Raw genomic sequence first — 23,961 nt, 5'->3', positions numbered from 1 at the left:
CAGAGGGGCGAGGACTCTGCCCTTGCGGGCTTACATTCTACAGGATGGTGGGGAAGGAGACAGTAGGTCGAGGGTTGCAGGAGTTCCGTGTTGGTGAGGCGGTAGCTTCGGTAGTGATGAGGAGGCATCGGGGTCAGTGCAGGCTGTAGGCTTTCCTGAAGAGATGGGTTTTCAGGTTCCGTCTGAAGGATCCGAATGTGGTTGATAACTGGACGTGTTGGGGCAAAGAATTCCAGAGGATGGGGGATATTCGGGAGAAGTCTTGGAGGCGATTGGGTGAGGAGCGAATAAGTGCGGAGAAGAGAAGGAGGTCTAGGGAGGAGCGGAGATTACGTGAGGGAAGATATCGGGAGATTAGTTCAGAGATATATGGAGGAGACAGGTTGTGGTTGGCTTTGTAGGTCAGTGTTATGCAAATTGTCTCTTCAGAGAGGAAGAGGATTAGAACTCTAGTACCACCTATTGGAAGGTAGCAATCCTACAAGTCAATGTCGACCCTTTACCGAGCCTTGTCACATGACTTAGGATAATAGCCAAACCAGAATCTCAATTTGCAGACACTGTTTTTCGGGGTACTGCCCCTCGTCAGTGCAAAGTGGAGATCTGGTTTCGCTGTGTGAGAGGCGTCTGACCGGGATCCAAGAAGTATCATTTCTCCTTGTGGAGAGTGACATGTTAAGCATGTCGAAGTGAGGAGACTTAAAGGGACACTATCACCTGAATTTGGAGGGAACAATCTTCAGCCATGGAGGCGGGGTTTTGGGGTTTTTGATTCACCCTTTCCTTACCCGCTGGCTGCATGCTGGCTGCAATATTGGATTGAAGTTCATTCTCTGTCCTCCATAGTACACACCTGCGCAAGGCAAGATTGCCCTGTGCAGGCATGTACTACGGAGGACAGAGAATGAACTTCAATCCAATATTGCAGCCAGCGGGTAAGGAAAGGGTGAATCAAACACCCAAAAACCCCGCCTCCATGGCTGAAGATTGTTCCCTCCAAATTCAGGTGACAGTGTCCCTTTAAAGCCGCAATGCTCCTCTGGGAAATATGCAAATTGTCTCTTCAGAGAGGAAGAGGACTAGAACTCTAGTGCCACCTAGAGGTAGCAATCCTAGCAGTCAGTCGACCCTTTAACGAGCCTTGTCACATGACTTAGGATAATAGCCAAACCTAGCATCACACACATATACCACGGCCTGTGCGTGCGCTACAGATGGGGCCGCCATATTGTTGTGTACATGGTCCAGTAGCCTGGACTATGTCGCTTATTAAAGGGGACCTCATCTCTAGTGTTTTGTGGGGGGATACTGTGCCTACTGTACAAGGTATTAGTGGGGGCACTTGTGGGGGTGCAGAGCATTTATCAAGCGCCTCTTCCATTGTTTCCCCATTTTGATTGGTCAGGGGGTAGGGACATGACTTTGGCTTGCATGACAAGGGGCCCGGAGGTTAGCGCTCTGCGGGGGGTCCTACACACGAGGCTTTGACATTGCCAGTTCTGTTTTTAGGAACAGATGAATGGAATTAATGTGTTGCATAGCTGATGCAAACCAAAGCAGAGGGGCGCCACTGATTGTTGTGAGGTCCGTCTGACTTCTGAGACGTGTCTGTTGTTAGAACAGGAGAAAAACAAACAGAGTCCCCCACTTATAACTGCAACACACACACACTACTGAGCCTGCTGCCCGTCCACTTCTGTTGGCATCAGTTATGCCACGGATCTGCCTTTATTCCATGCGTCTGTTTCTAAGATCCGGTAATCACAATGTGAAAAGTGAATGTAGCCCAGTGTGACTTGTTACATTGTTACAGTATCTAAGGCCATTGTATACAGGTTGCGACTTCATCCCCAGCAGGGCAGCACCACACCGGATTGTGATAGTTGGCAGACCTAAGAGTATACTCGTGGCGATTTTAATGCCACCACGGTAGGTGCCCAGCTGGCAGCCCTTTTTGTGCTGTGCCCAGGACTTTGCTGCATGGGGAAGTTACAGAATGGTCCATATTAGAATAACAGTAAATACATAGGAAAACCTATCCCCGTGTTACTTATTGGAGAGGTGGAGTGTAACTCAAGGGTCCTGTCACACTTCAACCAATGCAGCCTTGCACTAGTTAGAACTTTGGGGGAGATCTATGTAATAAATGTGCTCAAAAACTTTTTTCCATTTGTGTTATAGACACTTTCTGCTCCTTGTCCGATAAAGGGACATGACTTATCTAAAACTGATGGAGTTTAGTAATCAACATTTAGTTGCACGTTTCTAGACCCATGGGCTTCACTAGAGCCAATATGCTGCCTGTGCTGAACAGCCGTCCTCCTGGAGCTGTGCTCACACTTCTGCACTTGGAGGAGCCCCCCTTGTAAAATGATAGCACCTTATACTCCCTTCCCACGTTGACGCCGTCCCACCATTGTCCACACTAGGTCTCCTGTGACATTGTTATGCCATGTGAGCCCTGCAGACAGTAGGCGCTGACTATTGGGCTGCCTAGCTCTCACCTCCCTCAGATGAATGTCAGACAGCTGAAGAGTTGGGCGCAGCATCCGCTGATCGTCTGGTGACATGTTTCCGGCACAAGTGTGAACAGCACCGTACGCTTTACACATATTGTCGGGACGATTTGGCCGGCATTCACAGGCTTCCTGACTAACTAGTAATGTGCACTTTGCGAGCAGTCACAGCTGGCACACACTGACTGTCCGCACTAAGCTTTCATGTTTAGCATGACTCACAATGACACATGAGACTGATGGGACAAATAATAACACATTAAAGGGGTTGTCCGAGCCTATGATGGTGATGACCACTCCTTTGGATCAGTCATCGGTATAACAAGCCCAGACAACCCCTTTATCTCTATATACCAAACCTCTTCCAGAGCAGTTATTACATGATGAAGAGGACGCGTTATTCCGGCTGAACGTGGCCTGATGAGTGTCTTTAGAGCGGTCTTCGTTATTCAGATATATTGTGGCTGATGGACTGCAATCATCGTCCTACAGTATATAAACTAACGGCACTGAGCCGCAGGATGCCTAATCTGATGGCCTCTGGTGCATGGCAATGTGCTGGTGTAAATATACCCCCCTAGACCGTGCCAGGAGCCCCCTGTGTGTCAGGAGAGGGCCTGAGATGACCTATCCGGTACTCGGGGACATCAGCTCGGCCTCCGTGACTCCTCATCTGCATAGCTCCACCTCCATGACTCCTACAAAGTAACTTGGAAACAGCCTGTATGGGGATTGACATTTTTATTTTATTTTTTATTTACATGTTGAGAATACTAATATTTCTTAGAACAATTGTAGAATGCTAAAGGCTCCATACACATTAGGCTAATGTTGGCTGAACCCGCCATGTCTATGGGGACCCCGGACAGTTGATTGTTGGGGAGTTAAGCATTCAGCAAGGCCGATTTCATACTGCTGATCCTTATGTTCACCCAGAGATCAGCAGAGTTCTCATGGTGGAGACGGACAAGGTAGGCTGAAGCATCATTCTCCCGATAGCCACCCAATGTATAGAGGTGCCCTCAAGTTACTTATGTTATCCAAAGAAAAGGGGATACCTTTACAATCTCTGAAGGAGCAGAGGTTGATCATGGGCACCCTCTGTCCAGTCATTCTAATAAGAGTGCCCAAGACCAGCCAAGCGCTCTGATTAATAATGACCGGAGTTCTAGTGCACATGATCGGCCTCTGCTCCATTCAGCCAGGGCTCTTGAGGGATCGGTTCGCACTCCCAGTGATCAAATATATTTCTTTCTTTCTGAGTCGCTGCATTGTTTCAGAGAAAATATACTTTGAAAATCCTTCTGGGGACCACAGCTGGACACTAGAAGATTTGGGCTCTGCCCCTGGCCAGCTATTCCCAGCACTAATGCAGGAGATCATCCATAGCAGTGCTGGTAAGAGTAGGCAGAGGGTCGGGAGCCGGACTAGTCAGTCTTGTCCCCAGCAATAGTCACTGGCCGAATCTTCAAGGTATGGTAAGAAAAACATACCTGACTGTAATCATGCAGTAAGCCTTCATGAAACCTCATGCGCAGTGACCCTACAGTAATCTATGTGTGCCCCGTGGGTACTGAGCCTTGTAAACAAGTGGTAGAGGCGTAAAAGCACACGACCGCTCCCTTGAAATATTCGTGCTGATTACAGCTGTAAATGTATACATACTAAGAATTTTAAAAAAATTTTTGGGGACGAAGTGTTTTTGTGGTGGATCTACCTGGTGACTCGGGTCCAGCCCTTTCATCACCTGTAGAAAATCCAGAGGTGTCGGGCTCCCGGCGAGGTGCAGTGTACTATGTGGCGGTAAGGAGTAGATCATCAGGACATGATCCTCTGCTGACTGCACTGGTAGTTATGCGGCTGTGTACGCAGAACATGCCATACTTGTAATTACAACCTTTAGGTTATTGCATTCTTAACCCTTTGCTGTAAGTGTGAACTTCTGTTTAATATTGTTTACAGTAAATAGTTTCATGAAGCCCAGGGATAATGGAGACGGCGAATTTGCTGCTTGTACACAAGAGTGGCCATTAGCTTCACATGAGTGATTAAAAGGCCCTATAACGTCCTTAATGCTGGGGGCCCGACCCATCCCAAGAACCGCCTGGAGGAATGGAGCGGATGTCGATCATGCCCACTGTCCAGTTCATTAGTTTTGAAGTCCAGTTGAGCGCTTTGCTCTTGATCACTTCTCCATTCACACAGATTGGTGGGGGTCCCAGCGATCAGAAAGTGAATCTAGTCTCCTAGAGAGCAATAGAATCGGCTGTGTAAAATCCAATAGACGAGCCTTCATTGGGAACTCCCATTAGATATTCAGCTGTCAGCACCAATATGGGTGGGTTTGGCCGACCATAGTCCTATTTGTTGTACTCTACCCAAACAAATAAAAGAGAAAATAGTGATCTGTTTTTTGTCAGCGTGGCGCTGTGGATCCTCAAAGCCCTTTGTATGGAGGCTGGAGACTCGACTTAGGAAGACCCATGGAGACAGGACAACATTGTAGCAGAGTACTCTTGTTGATGTAGCGGAGCTGAGTTGGCTGTGAGACTCTCAGTAGATGGAGCAAAGTTGAGTGTTGTAGCAGAGCCAAGAGATGTAGGAGTGCCTGGTATACCCATTGGTGGAGGTACACTAATGTCAATATAGCAGAGCTGGGTTGTCAGGAAACATTTTGATGTAGCAGAGCTGAACGGAATATATCCAACGTAGTGACTTGTATGCTAGCTACCTGAATACTCAGGCGGCATCAGCCTATAGAGCCTGAAGGCATGGTATGAGTGGTGCACAGTGGGTTGCTAAGGCAACCTGAGATGCTGGGATATAGAGGGAAAATAAACTATAGATGACCTAGTAATGGATCACAGTTCTTCTCATATCTAGTGCCTGGAATAATAGAACAGCTTAACGAGGCCGAGGAATGCACGGTAATGAATAATTAGTACTCAGTGCATGTAGTGCACAGCAACCACAAACCCCTCTCTGGTGGACAGGGAGATAGTCAGGGGTTCCCACACACAGTTCTGCCGGTGATTGTGCCAGGGGGCAAACTGCTATGTGGGCTGTCGTGTAAGGAGTTGGTCACATTGGCATTTGTCTGTTATGTTTAAAGGAACAAGTTTAGACAATTTGGGATTCATGTGCAAAACAGATCCATCGTATTACTGATGGAAGCAGAAGGACCCATGAATGTTATGGGGTCTGAGTTCTCTTTTGTGTTAGTTTTTAGAATGGAAAAAAGAGCACCATGCATAATTTTTCTTCTGTTCTTAAAGCTGATACTAGACAGACCCCATAATAATGGGGCCCCTCTTTTCCATCTACATCACTGATACAAAGGATCTGAGTTGGCATAAGACCATAAGGGAAAGGACAAACTGAGTGTGCAAAAAGAAATATAAACTGGGCCTCCAAAGGCTTCTTGGCCTTCATGAAACTTAAAATGTATTCTCGGCAGCACATCACCCTGTGTAGCCCTGACGTGCTGCCGAGAACACTGCCTTGTGCACAGAATGATCGTATTAAGGAGCACGTAGAATTGTGGTCGGCACAGTTCGGTACATGGCCAGGGATTGTGCTGGGTGAGCCCGGCATAGCGTGCTAGTTCCTGAAAGTAGCGGAAGCCTCTGACTCACGCACTCCGCCATGTGAGCGAAGTCCAGTAATTCCTGGCGGGGCAGCTCTCCTGTTATGATTTCGGAAACAATGGAGACACCTCTGCGTTTATTAATAGCTCCTGTTAAAGGGAAGTTAATTATATGTTCACAACACAAGGCGGAAACTCATCCTGGTGTCTCCACGTGACCAGGTTCTGCCAGACTCCTCCATGTCCTGGAATGTGTCTTCTGCTTTGTGTAACTCGCAGCGTAGGACTGTAGCATAGGTCTCTTCTGTCTATACTCCAAGGGCTTAACATTTCACATTCTTGTTTTATGTGACATGCGAGTCTTTTTTTTTTTCTTTTTTTTCTCTCTACACCTCTGATCAGAAAAATCAGACCATTTTTGTCAGATGGAGAGAAAACTAATTTGATAGTTTGATAGAACGTCAGATGCTTGAAATTCAGGATTTCTAGACTAATATCCGGATTGAATTGGAATTCCATCCAAATGGGATGAGCTAGAATTCAATCTGGTGGCTGCGACACTCGCTAGGAATCGGGGCCGTTGGAATTCTCCATCACCATTGAAAACACGTGCATGCTTGGCCGCACTGAGGGTTCACGTGGCTGGAGTATGAACATCTTTGGTTACAAAATCCATCTGCAAGTTTTGAAGATATCCTTCTTTGGTTTCATCTGTTTGCACGACCGCCATCTCATGAATTTGCCAGTTTGTGCACTAATGAACTTCATTTTATAGTCGATATAGCAGTAATGCAGTCTAGATTTCATATATTCACTGTTGTATACATGTAGGTGCTTAGAGTGCTGCTATATGCTTCAACTGTAGGTTAGGTCATCAATATTAGATCGGTGGTGGTCTGACACCTGGTGCCCCCACTGATCAGCTACTTGGGGACTTCCAGATGTGTCAATATACAGGGCTCCATACACTGTGTATTAACTTTTCTGGTACTGCAGCCCAACTCCCATTCACTGCGATAGGAGGCGAGTTGCAGCACCTCAAACTACCAATACACTTCTGGCTGCTGCTGGAGCTGCATGCAGCTGATCATTGGGATGACTGGCTTTTGACCTCCATCTTACAACGCCTGGCAAAAATTATGGAATCACCGGTCTTGGAGGATATTCATTCAGTTGTTTAATTTTGTAAAAAAAAAAAGCAGATCACAGACATGGCACAAAACTAAAGTCATTTCAAATGGCAACTTTCTGGCTTTAAGAAACACAAAAAGAAATCAAGAACAAAAAATGTGGTAGTCAGTAATGGTTACTTTTTTTTTTAACCAAGCATAGGGAAAAAAAATATGGAATCATTCAATCCTGAGGTAAAAATTTTGTAATCATCCTGTAAATTTTCATACCCAAAAATAACACTTGCATCAAATTAGGTCTACTCATTAGTCTACAACTAAAAAGGAGTGATCACATCTTGGAGAGCTGTTGCACCAAGTGGACTGACCTGAATCATGGCTCCAACACGAGAAATGTCAATTGAAACAAAGGAGAGGATTATTAAACTCTTAAGAGGGTAAATCATCACACAATGTTGCAAAAACTGTTGGTTTCACAGTCGGCTGTGTCTAAAATTTGGACCCAATACAAACATGGGAAGGTTGTTAAAGGCAAACATACTGGTAGACCAAGGAAGACCTCAAAGTGTCAAGACCTTAAACTTAAAGAAATATGTCTCCAAAACATGAAATGCACAACAAAACAAATGAGGAACGAATGGGTGGAAACTGGAGTCAACGTCTGTGACCGAACTGTAGGAAACCGCCTAAAGGAAATGGGATTTACCGTATATACTCGAGTATAAGCCGACCCCCCCCCCTAATTTTGCTACAAAAAATTGGGAAAACTTAATGACTCGAGTATAAGCCTAGGGTGGGAAATGCAGCAGCTACTGGTAAATGTCAAAAATAAAAATAGGTACCAATAAAAGTAAAATTAATTGAGATATCAGTAGGTTAAGTGTTTTTGAATATCCATATTGAATCAGGAGCCCCATATAATGCTCCATACAGTTTTCAGGAGCCCCATATAATGCTCCATACAGTTTATGATGAGCCCCAAATATGCCCCATATAATCCTGCATAAAGGTTAATAATGGCCCCATAAGATGCTCCATAGACACATTTGCCCAATATAATGCTGCACAAATGCTGATTATGGCCCCATAAGATGCTCCATAAAGATATTTGCCCCATAAAATGCTGCACAAAGGCTGATTATGGCCATATAAGATGCTCCATACAGACACTTGCCCCATATAATGCTGCACAAACCTTATGGCCCCATATAGTGCTGCACAAATGTTATGGCCCCATATAGTGCTGCACAAATGTTATGGCCCCATATAGTGCTGCACAAATGTTATGGCCCCATATAGTGCTGCACAAATGTTATGGCCCCATATAGTGCTGCACAAATGTTATGGCCCCATATAGTGCTGCACAAACGTTATGGCCCCATATAGTGCTGCACAAACGTTATGGCCCCATATAGTGCTGCACAAATGTTATGGCCCCATATAGTGCTGCACAAATGTTATGGCCCCATATAGTGCTGCACAAATGTTATGGCCCCATATAGTGCTGCACAAATGTTATGGCCCCATATAGTGCTGCACAAATGTTATGGCCCCATATAGTGCTGCACAAATGTTATGGCCCCATATAGTGCTGCACTAACCTTATGGCCCCATAGATGCTCCATACAGACACTTGCCCCATTTGCTGTTGCTGCGATAAAAAAAAAAATCACATACTCATCTCTCCGTCGCTCAGGCCCCTGGCACTTTCAGTAGTTACCTGCTCCTTGTTCCGGTGCGGCTCCGTCTTCTGCACTGACGTTCAGGCAGAGGGCGCGCACTAACCACGTCACCGCGCCCTCTGACCTGAGCGTCACAGCTGAAGACAGAGCGATGCCCGTAACGAGGAAAGGTGACTATCGCGCTGCGCTCCCTGTATACTTGCCTGGTCCTGGCGCGGTGCATTCCCTGCTTCCTCGACGCCGCAGATTCATCCTGCACTGAGCGGTCACCGTTACCGCTCATTACATTAATGAATATGCGGCTCCACCTCTATGGGAGGTGGAGCCGTATATTTATTACTGTAATGAGCGGTACCATGTGACCGCTCAGTACAGGAATAATCTGCTGCTGCCGGCGCCAGGGACCTGTTGGGACCGCGCCAGGAGTAGGTAAGTATAATTTCACAGCCCCCGCTCCCCCTTCCCTGCCGACCCCTGCGTATGACTCGAGTATAAGCCGAGAGGGGGACTTTCAGCCCAAAAAAGTGGGCTGAAAATCTCGGCTTATACTCGAGTATATACGGTACATACAGAAAAGTTAAACGAAAGCCATCATTAACAGCTAAACAGAAAAAAACAAGGTTACAATGGGCTAAGGAAAAGCAATAGTGGACTGTGAATGACTGGATGAAAATCATATTCAGTGATGAATCGCAAATCTGCTTTGGTCAAGGTGATGATGCTGGAACTTTTGTTTGGTGCCGTTCCAATGAGATTTATAAAGATGACTGCCTGAAGAGAACATGCAAATTTCCACAGTCATTGATGATATGGGGCTGCATGTCAGGTAAAGGCACTGGGGAGATGGCTGTCATTACATCTTCAGTAAATGCACAAGTTTATGTTGATATTTCGATGGACTTTCCTTACACCATCAATTGAAAGGATGTTTGGGATGATGAAATCATTTTTTAAGATGATAATGCATCCTGCCATACAGCAAAAACTGTGAAAACATTCCTTGAAAAAAGACATAAGGTCAATGTCATGGCCTGCAAATAGTCCGGATCTCTATCCAATTGAATATCTTTGGTGGAAGTTGAAGAAAATGGTCCATGACAAGGCTCCAACCTGCAAATCTGATCTGGCTACAGCAATCAGAGAAAGATGGAGTCAGATTGATGAAGAATACTGTGTGACACTCAAGTCCATGCCTCAGAGACTGCAAGCTGTTATAAAAGCCAGAGGTGGTGCAACAAAATACTAGTAATGTTTTGGAGTTTTTTTTTTTTTTTTTTTCCCATGATTCCATAATTTTTCCCCTATGCTTGGTTAAAGAAAGTAACCATTACTGACTACCACATATTTTTGTTCTTGATTTCTTTTAGTGTTTCTTAAAGCCATAAAGTTGCCATTTGAAATGACTTTAGTTTTGTGCCATGTCTGTTATCTGCTTTTTTTTTTCTACAAAATTAAACATCTGAATGAAGATCCTCCAAGGTTGGTGATTCCATAATTTTTGCCAGGGGTTGTATATTGATGATCTATCCTAAGTAATGGAAAACCCCTGTAGGAAGCATAGAGTAAGTAGGCCCATATCACTAAGGAGCCCGAGCAGGTTTATTTGGGTCTAGCTCCATTTCTTGACCTGGTAAACACTTTCTTCAGCCAGCTCTTTACAGATGATGGCCATCTTTCTGGGAGATAGGATGTGACCAAGGAGCCCTGCAGTCCCCATTGAAATAAACAGTGTGGTTGGCATTTGTGGATTTAAAATAAAATTGGAATAAATCCTAAAATCCACCCAGATTTTATTTTCCATTGCATATTAATAGTATTTTTTTTTTACATGTTTTTGTGAATAAAATCTGCAGCTCACTCCTCGGCATTATTGGTAAGAGCAGACATTGCAGGTGTACTGTGTTTCTGTAGAGACTGAGCGGTATGCTGACTGTCTCCGTCCTCTTCTGGTCTCCAACCAAGCCGCAGTATGGAGTTGCTAATCTGCTTATAGCAGAGGCTCACACTTCACAAGCGCTTGTGTTCCTCTGGCCAGGCTGGGATTAACCTGCTTTATCTGTGACATTAATAACCCATAGCCTCTCTCTGCTCCGTCTGTCTGCAGGTGAGGGCCCCTGTTAGGAGGAAGAGGCTGAATAGAAGACCTGCCACGACGGTCCGTGTGGAAGCTGCTGTCCAGGCAGGGCCATCATGGCGGATGTAGACCCGGACACGCTGCTGGAATGGCTGCAGATGGGGCAGGGGGATGAACGGGATATGCAGCTCATTGCCTTAGAACAACTGTGCATGCTGCTGCTCATGTCTGATAACGTAGACCGCTGCTTTGAAACGTAAGTTTTTACAATTTCTCCTTACTTTCCCTTTTTCTTTATATTACATGTTGACAGTTGAAATTCCCAAAAGTGTGTTTCTTTTTTCTTTTATGACCTAGTGATGAGCGAACATGCTAGGATAACGTCTTATCCGAGCATGCTCGGGTGCTCTCTGAGATTCTGAGAGTGCTTGCATGTTATGTTCCTGTGGTTGCATGATTTGCGGCTTTTAGGAAGCCTCAACACCTGCGGGGACTGACAGCCTAAATCATGTGGGGTTTGCCTGTTTGTTAGACATTCTCAACACAAGGGGATTCCCTAACAAACAGTCTATCTCCACATGTGTTCAGGCTGTCAGTCCCCGCAGGTGTTGAGGTTTCCTAACAGCTGCAAATCATGCAACCATAGGGACTGGAACATAACATGCAAGCACTCTCAGAATCTCAGAGAGCACCCAAGCATGCTCGGATAAGACGTTATCCTAGCATGTTCGCTCATCATTAGTGACAACTAAAGTAAAAAAAATAAATAAATAGCGCCTACTCGTCCATATAGACTGGTGCTTGAAAGTTTGTGAACCCTTCAGAATTTGCTGCGTAAATTTGACCTAACACTACTTTAGAACCTAACCTTAGATAAAAGGAACCAAATGAAATCAATAAGTGAAAAATATTAGACTTTGTCATTTTTTTTTTTTTATTGAGGAAAATTATCTAATATCACATGTCTGTGAGGGGCAAAAGTATGTGAACCTGTCGCATTAGTAGATAATCTGAAGATAAAAAATTAGTCTGTTTTCTCTTTTAGTTATTTTATGTTTTCTTAAGTTTGGATTGCGGAACGTAGCTTTGGTAATATGACCAATACTATCAAGACAATACTAAGAAAACAATAAGAAATATAAAAATTAAGGGGCATTTAAAGGGTTGAAATGAGGGGAGAGCACATGGAAAGTGAAGAAGAAGTAAGAAGACCCAGAGATTGATAGAGCTATGATGTATATTGCGCAGATAGCCAAGGGACAGGTCGACACTTGACCATTGCGGATGAGCGTGTGTTATCCATGAGTCCCGGACTGTTCTAGACACTTGTTAGTTGCTCATTGGTCATAAAGTTATCTACACAGGCTAAAAATTCTCAAAATGGGATGTTATTTTTTTCCAGGTATAGGCTGTCATTTGTACCATTTGTGTTGCCACAAAGCTTTCCAGGAATCTCAAGGAGAGAGTATGGAAAATAGAACGGGCTAAGTGGGTGCTAGCCATGCAGGGACCAGCGCGTGAGGACCATCCTCTACCAGCGCGTGAGGACCATCCTCTACCAGCGCTTGAGGACCATCAGTGCAGATTCCATTGTATTAAAGTTTATTGAACAGGCAGAAACAGCATCCCATGCATAATTCTTTGAAGCTCTGTCACATGTGTCCGTCCCCATCTACATACATACCTGGTAGATGGTTTACACAGTAAAATAATGATATTTGCAGATGATACTAAACTACGTAAATCAGTCAATACAAGAGAAGATAGTATTCTGCTACAGATGGATCTGGTTAAGTTGGAAACTTTGGCCGAAAGGTGGCAGATGTGGTTTAACATGATAAATGTAAGGTTATACACATGGGAAGAAGTAATCACTGTCACCAGTACACACTGAACTTGAACCACTGGGTAAATCTGACAGGGAGAAGGACTTGGGGATCCTAGTTAATGATAAATTTACCTGGAGCAGCCAGTGCCAGGCAGCGGCTGCCAAGGCAAACAGGATCATGAGGTTCATTAAAAGAAATCTGGATACACATGATGAGAACATTATACTGCCTCTGTACAAATCCCTGGTTAGACCGCACGTGGAGTAAGTGTACAGTTATGGGCACCGGTGCTCAGGAAGGATATAACGGAACTAGATACAGTACAAAGGAGGGCTACAAAAATTAATAAAGGGGGGATGGGGGAACTACAATACCCAGAGAGATAAGCAAAATTAAGATTATTTAGTCTAGAAAAAAGACTGAGGGGCGATCTAGTAACCAATGTATAAGTATATGAGGGGACAATACTAATATCTCTCCGAGGATCTATTTATACCAAGGAAGGTGACGGGCACAAGGGGGCATTCTCTGCGTCTGGAGGAGAGAAGGTTTTTCCACTAACATAGAAGAGGATTCTTTACTGTTAGGGAAGTGAGAATCTGGTATTCCTTGCCTGAGGAGGTGGTGATGGCGAACTCAGTCAAGGGATTCAAGAGAGGCCTGGATGTCTTCCTGGAGCTTAACAATATTGTATCCTACAATTTTTAGGATCTTTAGAAGGACGTAGATCTGGGGATAAATGCTGATGGATTATAGGCTGAACTGGATGGACAAATGTCTTTTTCTCGGCCGTGCTAACTGTTACTATGTTTCTATTCTAATTTACTGAGATAATGTCTTTTGGGTTTTTATTGGCTGTAAGCCATAATCCTCAACATTAACAGAAATAAACACTTGGAAACTGAACTTGGAAATTATAGGCCAGTAAGCGTAACCTCTACTGTGAGTAAAATCCTGGAGGGTTTTCTAAGAGATGCTATACTGAAGTATCTGAAGAAGAATAACCTCATGACCCAATATCAGCATGGGGTTACTAGGGACCGTTCCTGTCAGACTAATCTGATCAGTTTCTATGAATAGGTATCGTATATACTCGAGTATAAGCCGACCCCCCCCCCTAATTTTGCCACAAAAAACCTGGGAAAACTTAATGACTCGAGTATAAGCCTAGGGTGGGAAATGCAGCAGCTACCGGTAAATGTCAAAAGTAAAAATAGATACCAATAAAAGTAAAATTACTTGAGACATCAGTAGGTTAAGTGTTTTTGAATATCCATATTGAATCAGGAGCCCCATATAATGCTCCATAAAGATTATGATGGCCCCATAAGATGCTCCATATTAAAAAATGCCCCATATAATCCCGCATAAAGGTTAATAATGGCCCTATAAGATGCTCCATAGACACAAATGCCCAATATAATGCTGCACAATTGTTGATTATGGCCCCATAAGATGTTCCATAAAGATATTTGCCCCATATAGTGCTGCACAAACCTTGATTATGTCTCCATACAGACACTTGCCCCATTTAGTGCTGCACTAACGTTATGGCCCCATACAGACACTTGCCCCATATAGTGCTGCACAAACGTTATGGCCCCATAAGGTGCTCCATACAGACACTTGCCCCATTTGCTGTTGCTGCATAAAAAAATGTAATCACATAACTCACCTCTGTCGCTCAGGCCCCCGGCACTTTCAATATTCACCTGCTCCTCGTTCCGGCGCCGCTTCGTCTTCAGCGTCTTCTGCACTGACGTTCAGGCAGAGGGCACGCACTAACCACGTCACCGCGCCCTCTGACCTGAGCGTCACTGCAGAAAACGCAGCGGCGCCCGGAACGAGGAGCAGGTGAATATCGCGCAGCGCTGCTCTCCCCCTCCCAGTTATACTCACCTGCTCCTGGCGCGGTCCCTGGCTTCCCGGCGCCGCACTTCTTCCTGTACTGAGCGGTCACCGTTACCGCTCATTACAGTAATGAATATGCGGCTCCACCCCTATTGGAGGTTGAGCCGCATATTCATTACTGTAATGAGCTGTACCATGTGACCGCTCAGTACAGGAAGAAGCTGGGGTGCCGGGAAGCAGGGACCACGCCAGGAGCAGGTGAGTATAATTAGTCAGCCCCCTCTCCCCCTCCCCTGCCGACCACTGGGTATGACTCGAGTATAAGCCGAGAGGGGGACTTTCAGCCCCCAAAAATGGGTTGAAAATCTCGGCTTATACTTGAGTATATATAGTAAGTTCCAGACTGGACCAAGGGCACGCAGTGGACATGGTGTATATGGACTTTTCAAAAGCTTTTGATACGGTGCCACACAAAAGGTTGATACATAAAATGAGAGCATTGGGGATAGGGGAAAATATGTGTAAGTGGGTTAAGAGCTGGCTCAGGATAGGAAATAAAGGGTGGTTATTAATGGAGCACACTCGGACAGGGTCATAGTTAGCAGTGGGGTACCACAGGGGTCAGTATTGGGCCCCCTTTTTACCATATTAATGACATTGTAGGGGGCATACAGACAGGGCCGGCTCCAGGTTTTTGAGGGCCCCGGGCGAAAGAGTCTCAGTGGGCCCCCCCTTTAACACATACCCCGATTCATGATCGCATATAAACACAGCCATGTAGTATATAACACTGCCCACGTAGTATATAGCAGCCCATGTAGTATATAGCAGCCCACGTAGCATATAGCAGCCCACGTAGTATATAGCAGCGCCACTCACTCATGCACTGGTAGGACTAGGAGCTCCTCCTGAATCTGCCTCATAACTTCAGCAGCACGGCAGCCAGCCAGGGGCGGAGAGCAGAGCAGAGAACGTGCTCTCTCCGCCCACAAACAATGTCACACTGGCTGCCTTCTCTTAACCCCTATGTGTGCCTGCCTGGCTGCACTCTCTGAGTGATAACATGCTTGTGTCAGAGCTGGCACATAGGGGTTAAGAGAACGCAGCCAGCAGTGACTTTGTAGGCGGAGAGAGCATGTTATCTCCTGCTCTGCTCTCCCAGCTGTATCTATGACAGCATGAGTGGGCCCTCCTCTCTCCCCAGGGCCCCGGCATTTGCCCGCTGTGCCGGGTGCTGACGCCGGCCCTGCATACAGAGTAGAATTTAAATACCGTATTTGCAGATGACACTAAACTCTGCAGGGTAATCAAAATACAGAGGAGGACAATTTTATATTACAGGAGGATTTATGTAAACTAGAAGCTTGGGCTGATAAATGGCAAATGAGCTTTAATGGGGATAAATGTAAGGTCATGCACTTGGGTAGAAGTAATAAGATGTATAACTATGCGCTTAATTGTAAAACACTGGGCAAAACTGTCACTGAAAAAGACCTGGGTGTATGCGTGGACGACAAACTCACATTTAGTGGCCAGTGTCAGGCAGCTGCTACAAAGGCAAATAAATTAATGGGGTGCATTAAAGAGGCATAGATGCTCATGAGAACATAGTTTTACCTCTACAAGTCACTAGTGCGACCACACTTAGAATACTGTGCACAGTTCTGGTCTCCGGTGTATAAGAAAGACATAGCTGAACTAGAGCGGGTGCAGAGAAGAGCGACCAAGGTTATTGGAGGACTGCGGGGTCTGCAATACCAAGATAGGTTATTACACTAGGGCTATGTGCACACGTTCAGGAATTCATGCAGAAAATTTCTGTGAAAATCCGGACATTTCTGGCAGTTTTCCGCATGAAATCCGCATGCGTTTTTTTGCGCGGTTTTGATGCGTTTTTTGCGCGTTTTTTTCTGGACATTTCCCAATGCATTAGACAGTGGGAAAACCGCAAAAAAAACGCAAAATTAATGAGCAGGTTCATTATTTTTCCGCAATGCGTTTTTCATGCGGAAAAACGCACATCATGTGCACAGAAATTGCGTATTTCATTAAAAATGATAGGATGCTTAATGTATGCAGATTATTTGTGGTTTTATAGCATTTTTACAGCGCAAAAACGCTAGAAAACCGCAAATAATCTGCAACGTGTGCACATAGACACTAGAAGTTATTTAGTTTGGAAAAATGAAGGCTAAGGGGTGATCTTATTACAATGTATAAATACATGAAGGGACAGCACAAAGACCTTTCTAATGATCTTTTTACTGGTAGACCTGAGACGGGGACAAGGGGGCATCCTCTACGTCTGGAGGAAAGCAGGTTTAAGCATAATAACAGATGCGGGTTCTTTACTGTAAGAGCAGTGAGACTATGGAACAATCTGCCGTATGATGTTGTAATGAGTGATTCATTACTAAAATTTAAGAGGGGATTGGATACCTTTCTTGAAAAGTATAATGTTATAGGTTATATATACTAGATTCCTTGATAGGGTGTTTATCCAGAGAACAATTACCCTGGTTACCATTGTAAAAGTAAAAAAAAAAACCCCCCCAAAAAAAACCACACATTCTGATGTCCCCCGCCGTCAGCTTCCCTGCACTGACTGTCAGCGGCGCCGGCCGTAAAGCAGAGCACAGCGGTGATGTCATTTTTTAACTTTTATAATGGTAACCAGGGTAAATATCGGGTTACTAAGCGCGGCCCTGCACTTAGTAACCCGATGGTTACCCGGGTGCTGCAAGGGGACTTCGGCATCGTTGAAGACAGTTTCAACGATGCCGAAGTATTTCCCCTGATCGTTGGTCGCTGGAGAGGGCTGTCTGTGTGACAGCTCCCCAGCGACCACACAATGACTTGCCAACGATCACGGCCAGGTCGTATCGCTGGTCGTGATCGTTGGTAAGTCGTTTAGTGTAACGGTACCTTAAAGCATATGAAAGTATGCAATGTCACAAAGGAACCCAAGGCAACATCTCAGCAACTAAAGGCCTTTCTCACATTAGCAAATCAGGACAACACTGAACAACAGTGATGAACATGCCAGGATTGCAAAGAGAAAGCCACCGCTCTCCAAAAATCACATTGCTGCTCTTCTGCAGTTTGCTAAAGATCACCTGGTCAACCCAGAAGCCTATTGGAACAATGTTCTGTTGTTGGGGGAGACTAAAATAGAGATTTTAGGTTTAGTTGAGAAGCGTTTTATTTGGTGAAAGAAAACGCTGCATCATATCATGCGAACACAACGCCATCCGTGAAACATGGTGGTGGTATGGTTAGGGCCTGTTTGGCATTTCTGAAAGGGTGGCTTGACATCATTGATGGAACAATAAATTCAGAATTCTACCAGCAAATCCTAAAGGAAAATATCAGGATATCTGTCCATGAGTTGAATCCCAAGGGAACGTGTGTCCTGTAGCAAGTAATCGACACACAGCACACAAGTCGTTCTACAAAAGAGTGATTAAAGAAGAAGAAACTTAGTTTTGTTATGGCCAAGTCACGTGCTGACAGTAACCCTATTGAACTAGAAAAAAAAACACCAATATAACAGAGTTGATGATTTTTTTTATAGGATAGAATAGGCTAAGGTTCCTCCAAAGCGACGACTGAGCACTTTCCAGACATGGCTATTTTTCCATTTATTGCGTTTTTATTTTTTCCTCTCCTTATTTCGAGAGCCCTAACCATTTTTTTTTTTAAATGGCGAGTTGTGCTTTTGACTTGCAACATCCAATTTATCATGTGATGTACTGAAATTGAGAGAGAGGCAAAAGCGTAGTTCCAAAATTTTAGTTTTTTTTATTTTGTTTTAACAACATTCATTATGTTGTAAAAATGTCTTGGTGGTATGAATCTCCAGATCAGTATGATTTAGGGAGATGCCAAACATACATCTTATTATTTTTTTATTTAGGTTCTGAAAAAAAATTTTGTTAGAGACTTACAACGTTTTCAATTGTTGAGGCTGCGTGAGATCTACTTTTTGCACTCTGCGTGCCTGTTAGATGCAGATGATTGCTGAATAACACTGCCATCACCTTCCGGCAAAGATAGGGGCTCAGCTAGTGAGCCTGCATACAATCAAGGGAGCGGATATATGATGTCGGTAAGTGATTAATTAAATGTAATGGGGGGAAAATAAGCCTATAAAAGCTAAATAGTGCAAACACTTCTAGTGAAGCCCGATTGTAAAATATATTTTAAGCACCAAATACGTGTATTTAAGTAAAAAAATAAGACAACCCCCTTAATTGTTTCAGGTAGTTCGTGTTGCTGTACTTAGGTTTCTTGTGTCCATCGTTTAGGCTTGGTTCATATTGCGTTAATGTGACCGCGCTAACACAGCGTTGCACGGCGAAATTAACGCCGTACAACGCGTCCGTTAGCGCGCCCATTAACAGCAATGGGGACGCGCATCACTAGCGCGTGCCATTTTCGGCACGCGCTGGCGATGTGCCTGTATTTTGTGGCGCGCCGCGGATGCTGCTTGCAGCGTCCGCGGCGCGCCCGAGGTTCGTTCCCCGCTCTCGCAGACCCCATAAAACAACATTGCGTTAGCGCAATCTGCTAGCGCTAGGCACTAAACGGATTGCACTAACGCAATATGAACCTAGCCTTACAGATCTATGAAGCAATAACCTGATAATTGCTATTATGTTCCATGATTTTTTATTTTTAAAATTGGCGTTTTGTGCATTCTGTACACAAGTGTTCAGTATGCTTTACTTTTTTCCCGTTTTTGTTTGTCGCTATTATCATTTACAAAGGAGGTCATGTTAGAAACCAGATTATTGTTCTTAAAGGGGTTGTCTTAAAATATGAGCAGTGACGGAGGACCTCAGTCATCAGTCCAGATGGAGGTCATCAGTCTCCGTCCTGAATCTTCAGAAGGGTCAGCTGCTACATCGACTATTGTGATCAGGGTGATCAGTGACCTGTAAAGGTGTCACCTGTCATCATGACCATGGTGATAATGAGTCTTCTGCAACGTCTGATGTAAAGAACAGGAAATATAAGTCTAAAATGGTCCATTGCCAGTGTGAAAATGGAATTCTAAAGGGTTTTTTTTTTAATACAAAAACACATATTTTTTTGTATTCCTTTAACATAAAACCCTGTTTAAACAGTATGTCTTTTTTGATGGCACTTTGCCTTTAATACGAGGTTGAAAACTGTGAGTTTGCCATTTCTTCTAAATTGTTTTAGGTTTTACATGTTTCCTAATGACTTCATTGAGGAAATGAGATGTTCTTTTTCTTGCTGTCCTGTAAGAAGTTCTAGGATTAGTTTTTCTATGACTGAATCTTTTCATAGACCCATTATTAAAGGGCTTCTCCTGTGTTATTGCACTAGTAGAGTGGTCATCCTGTAAGCTGTGTGAACATGGCTTTATGTACTTGTTGGGGTATAGTGACAGAGGTTATATTCACATTTGTGTTACTAAGACATATCTAATATGTATATATCATGTGCAAATATGGAACAGTCCTGACTCATCTGAAGTTATGAGTCTGCAGACTTACTTCCAACCAGAGCTGATGTAACAAATACTTCATTTTCCCCCTCTATATGATAAGGAAGGTATAAAGCGGCGATTCGCATTACTCAAGTTTAGTTAACCCAATATTATTCAGCATGAGTTTTTATTTCTACTCACAAGATCGCTATTTCAAAACAACCTTACATAAAACCTCTGCGGCCCGACTCAAGTTTCCAGCTTCTTCCGGATTTTATTTCATTGCCCTATGTTGCAAGTGTCAGCAAAGGGTCCATGTCAGGGTAAACTTTCCCTGGGACAAAGCGTACACCAGGAGTCCCAGTTCAGTAATGCCGAAAAATCATGGATTTCAGGCTCTATCGATCACTTTGGTGGCCAAAGACGTAGCGTACATCACGGTGTGCTTTGAGGAGTACTTCATTTATTTTCCTGCCTGGTATGGCCACCCATACATCTTTCCTAAACATCTGATAACCTGCTTTTCAGAGGTACTGCACCATTTATAGCCTCCAGGTATGTAGCACGTTGCCAGAGGCAGGTTCCCCTTGAAAGTAAGAAGATGGATAGCCATACATTGAGTAGGCAGATGAGAAAACATATGTTTTCCACTTGAAGACCTAGTTAACCCCTTTTAGGACCAGGGATATTTCATTTTTTTTTTGCGTGCAAGTTTCTAGCAAGTGTGACCCAGGCCTAACGCAGATTTTGTGTGATGTAATTTTACTAAACATCGGGCTTGGTATTATTTATTCATCTAGCTCTAGATCTATCTATCTATTATCTATATTATCTATCTGTTAGCCATCTATTCTCTATCTATTTATCATCTATTTATCTGTCTGTCTTTATCTGTCTGTGTGCGTGTGTGTAAACATTATTCTTCAATGGAGTTTGTAAAATAAAGAAATTACATCGCAATTCTTTTTTATTTTGTTAAATAGACCTTTATTAAGGTTACAAAAACGCAGAGAAATCCGCATGAAAATCCGCAGCAAAAACACAAAAACATTTGTTACCAGCGTTTTCTGCCAAGAGATGCAGATTCTGTGCAGAAAATTCTGCAGACAAATCTGCATCATGCAACCACAAGCTTATGCTATCGTTTGGATGTGTGTAGGGCACCAAATGGAGCCCACATCGAATTGCACTGAATAGGTACGAAACTGGGAGTTTATCTTTTATTTGGAGCAGATTTCACATTCCTATCATTTTTATATTTTTTTGTTTCTTGCCAGTAACTGGTCAAAAGTGCACCGTGACTTTACGGATACACTGTATTTAAATTTCAAATCTAATCTTTATTCTAACCAGTGCTGTGGAGTCGGTAAGCCAAACCACTGACTCCAACACAGACTTCAACTCCTCAGCACCGTCTCACTACTGAGCATGCACATAAAGTGCAGCACAGATTCATCTCATCTACGACTCCACAGCACTGGTCACTACTGAGCATGTACATAAAGTGCAGCACAGATTCATCTCATCTACGACTCCACAGCACTGGTCACTACTGAGCATGTACATAAAGTGTAGCACAGATTCATCTCATCTACGACTCCACAGCACTGGTCACTACTGAGCCTGTACATAAAGTGTAGCACAGATTCATCTCATCTACGACTCCACAGCACTGGTCACTACTGAGAATGTACATAAAGCGCAGCACAGATTCATCTCATCTACGACTCCACAGCACTGGTCACTACTGAGCATGTACATAAAGTGCAGCACAGATTCATCTCATCTACGACTCCAGAGCACTGGTCACTACTGAGCATGTACATAAAGCGCAGCACAGATTCATCTCATCTACGACTCCACAGCACTGGTCACTACTGAGCATGTACATAAAGCGCAGCACAGATTCATCTCATCTACGACTCCACAGCACTGGTCACTACTGAGCATGTACATAAAGTGCAGCACAGATTCATCTCATCTACGACTCCAGAGCACTGGTCACTACTGAGCATGTACATAAAGCGCAGCACAGATTCATCTCATCTACGACTCCACAGCACTGGTCACTACTGAGCATGTACATAAAGCGCAGCACAGATTCATCTCCACTAAAAGCCCAGATCCTTAGATCAGGAACAAAATAGACATTTATAGGTCATTTCATAACTCTCCCGAATTATGAAGTACCCAATGTATTTATTTTAGGAGTTGGTCCATTTTATACCGAATCTGACACCACAGCCCTGATTTTAATCCTTGTCTAACCACTGTTTTTGTTTTTCTACTTCCTCTTTAATGACTCATTGTTTGAGAATCCCAGGGATACCCAAAGAAGCATCATCCATCCCTGAAATTTGTCATCATTAAGGTCAATGATTTCAGGGGCTGGGTTGGCCCGTGCTCTATTGAGCATGCATCGGTTTTAAATTCTGATGGGTGCTCCGTAAATTCTTGTCTGTGTGCTGTTCTTCAGAAGTGATGAACTGGCAGCAGAGCTCACTGTCATTGGACAGTGTAAGTAAAGAACGAGCAATGTCACTTGCGGGGGTGGCGCTGGTCTCTTCTTTTCCTGCATACTATGTAATTTTCTTGTAATATGCACTGACAATGCGCTCTGTTTCCAGCTCCACTTCCCATCAGAGCTGGCGAGGGAGCGCACTGTTACTGCGCACTGAGATTCTTCTGCACAGTGACAAGATCCTACTGAGCATACATTGACATTGACAATTGACACATGCTTTGTGGAACCAGGAGTAGCCGAGTGCCTGAAATCCACAACGCTAATGATGCTTCTTTTCAGGTGGAGACAGAGGCTGTGACTGTGATAACCTCTGCCTTCGTTAACGCTTTGTTTGAGTGTCCCAGCGTGCACTAGGGATTCTCAAACAAAGCGTTATCACAGGAAATGGGTAAAAAAAATAAAGCACTTGGAGTAGTGAGAGAACGACAGTGAATTTTTAATTAAAGTATATTAGAACAGAGACTCGCTTAAAACATTAAATAAACAGACATCTAGAATTAAAATGAATGTTAGTTTTGGATTTAAGGGAAATGTTAACACTATTTGAAGCAGTCTCTATAGTTGGGGGGACACCTTGGTTTGTTCTTTAGAGACTCTTGTCACCAGGTTTTTGCCACTTTATTTGAAAGTGGCATGATGTGGAAGTAGAGGCCCTGATTCCAGATATGTCACCTACTGGGCTGCTTGCTGTAGTTTTGATTTAAATCACTGGTTTATCAGCAGGGAATTATCACTAGAGGACTAGTAAACCTGCTGCTATGTAGTCCATCCCCGCCTCTACCACTGATTGGCAGCTTTCTGCCTTTGCACAGTATACACAGAAAGCTGCAAATCAGTGGTGTGGGCGGGGTTATATAGAGCTCAGCATTCAGAGAACTGCTAGATCTGCAACAGAGAAAACTGATATTTATCAAAACTGCAACAAGCCGCCCAGTAAGTGACACATCGCTGGAATTGTGGTATCTACCCTTACATCGTTTTGCTGTCAGGTGGGGTAGCAAAAATCCAGTGACAGATTCCTTTTTAAAATGGGGCTTCACTTTTCTCGAGATGCAGAATTCTTCTTCATGAAAGGGGATCCAGAAGGTGGCCTTGTTGCACGGCTCTGGTTGTGTAAGCTGCAGATGGAAAATCAAGGATAATCTTTTAGGAATGAAGCCTGGATTACTATGACCTGGAATGTATGGCAAGACATATGTTGGCTGAAAACTGAATGAGCCCCTTTAAAATGAATATTTTGTTTATTTATTTATTTTTTAATTGGTGGGCAGCACAAGGTTTTTTTTTTGTCTTTAGGGTATTGAAGTGATA

General features: G+C 43.9%; 1 protein-coding gene across 3 annotated transcripts in view; it reads left to right on the top strand.

Moving 5' to 3' along the window:
* The window catches only part of HECTD1 (HECT domain E3 ubiquitin protein ligase 1), a 121,275-nt gene that overhangs the window by 6,639 nt on the left and 90,675 nt on the right, over nucleotides 1–23,961 (top strand). For all 3 annotated transcript variants that reach the window (XM_069730391.1, XM_069730376.1, XM_069730381.1), the window contains exon 2: nucleotides 11,019–11,244. In XM_069730391.1, coding sequence (XP_069586492.1) covers nucleotides 11,105–11,244 — 140 coding nt within the window. In that variant the 5' untranslated portion in view covers nucleotides 11,019–11,104. The remainder of the gene's footprint in view (nucleotides 1–11,018; nucleotides 11,245–23,961) is intronic.

This window comes from Ranitomeya imitator, chromosome 1 (genome assembly GCF_032444005.1).
Source record: "Ranitomeya imitator isolate aRanImi1 chromosome 1, aRanImi1.pri, whole genome shotgun sequence".
Taxonomy (NCBI): domain Eukaryota; kingdom Metazoa; phylum Chordata; class Amphibia; order Anura; family Dendrobatidae; genus Ranitomeya; species Ranitomeya imitator.
This window is presented reverse-complemented; position numbering and strand designations above follow the sequence as displayed.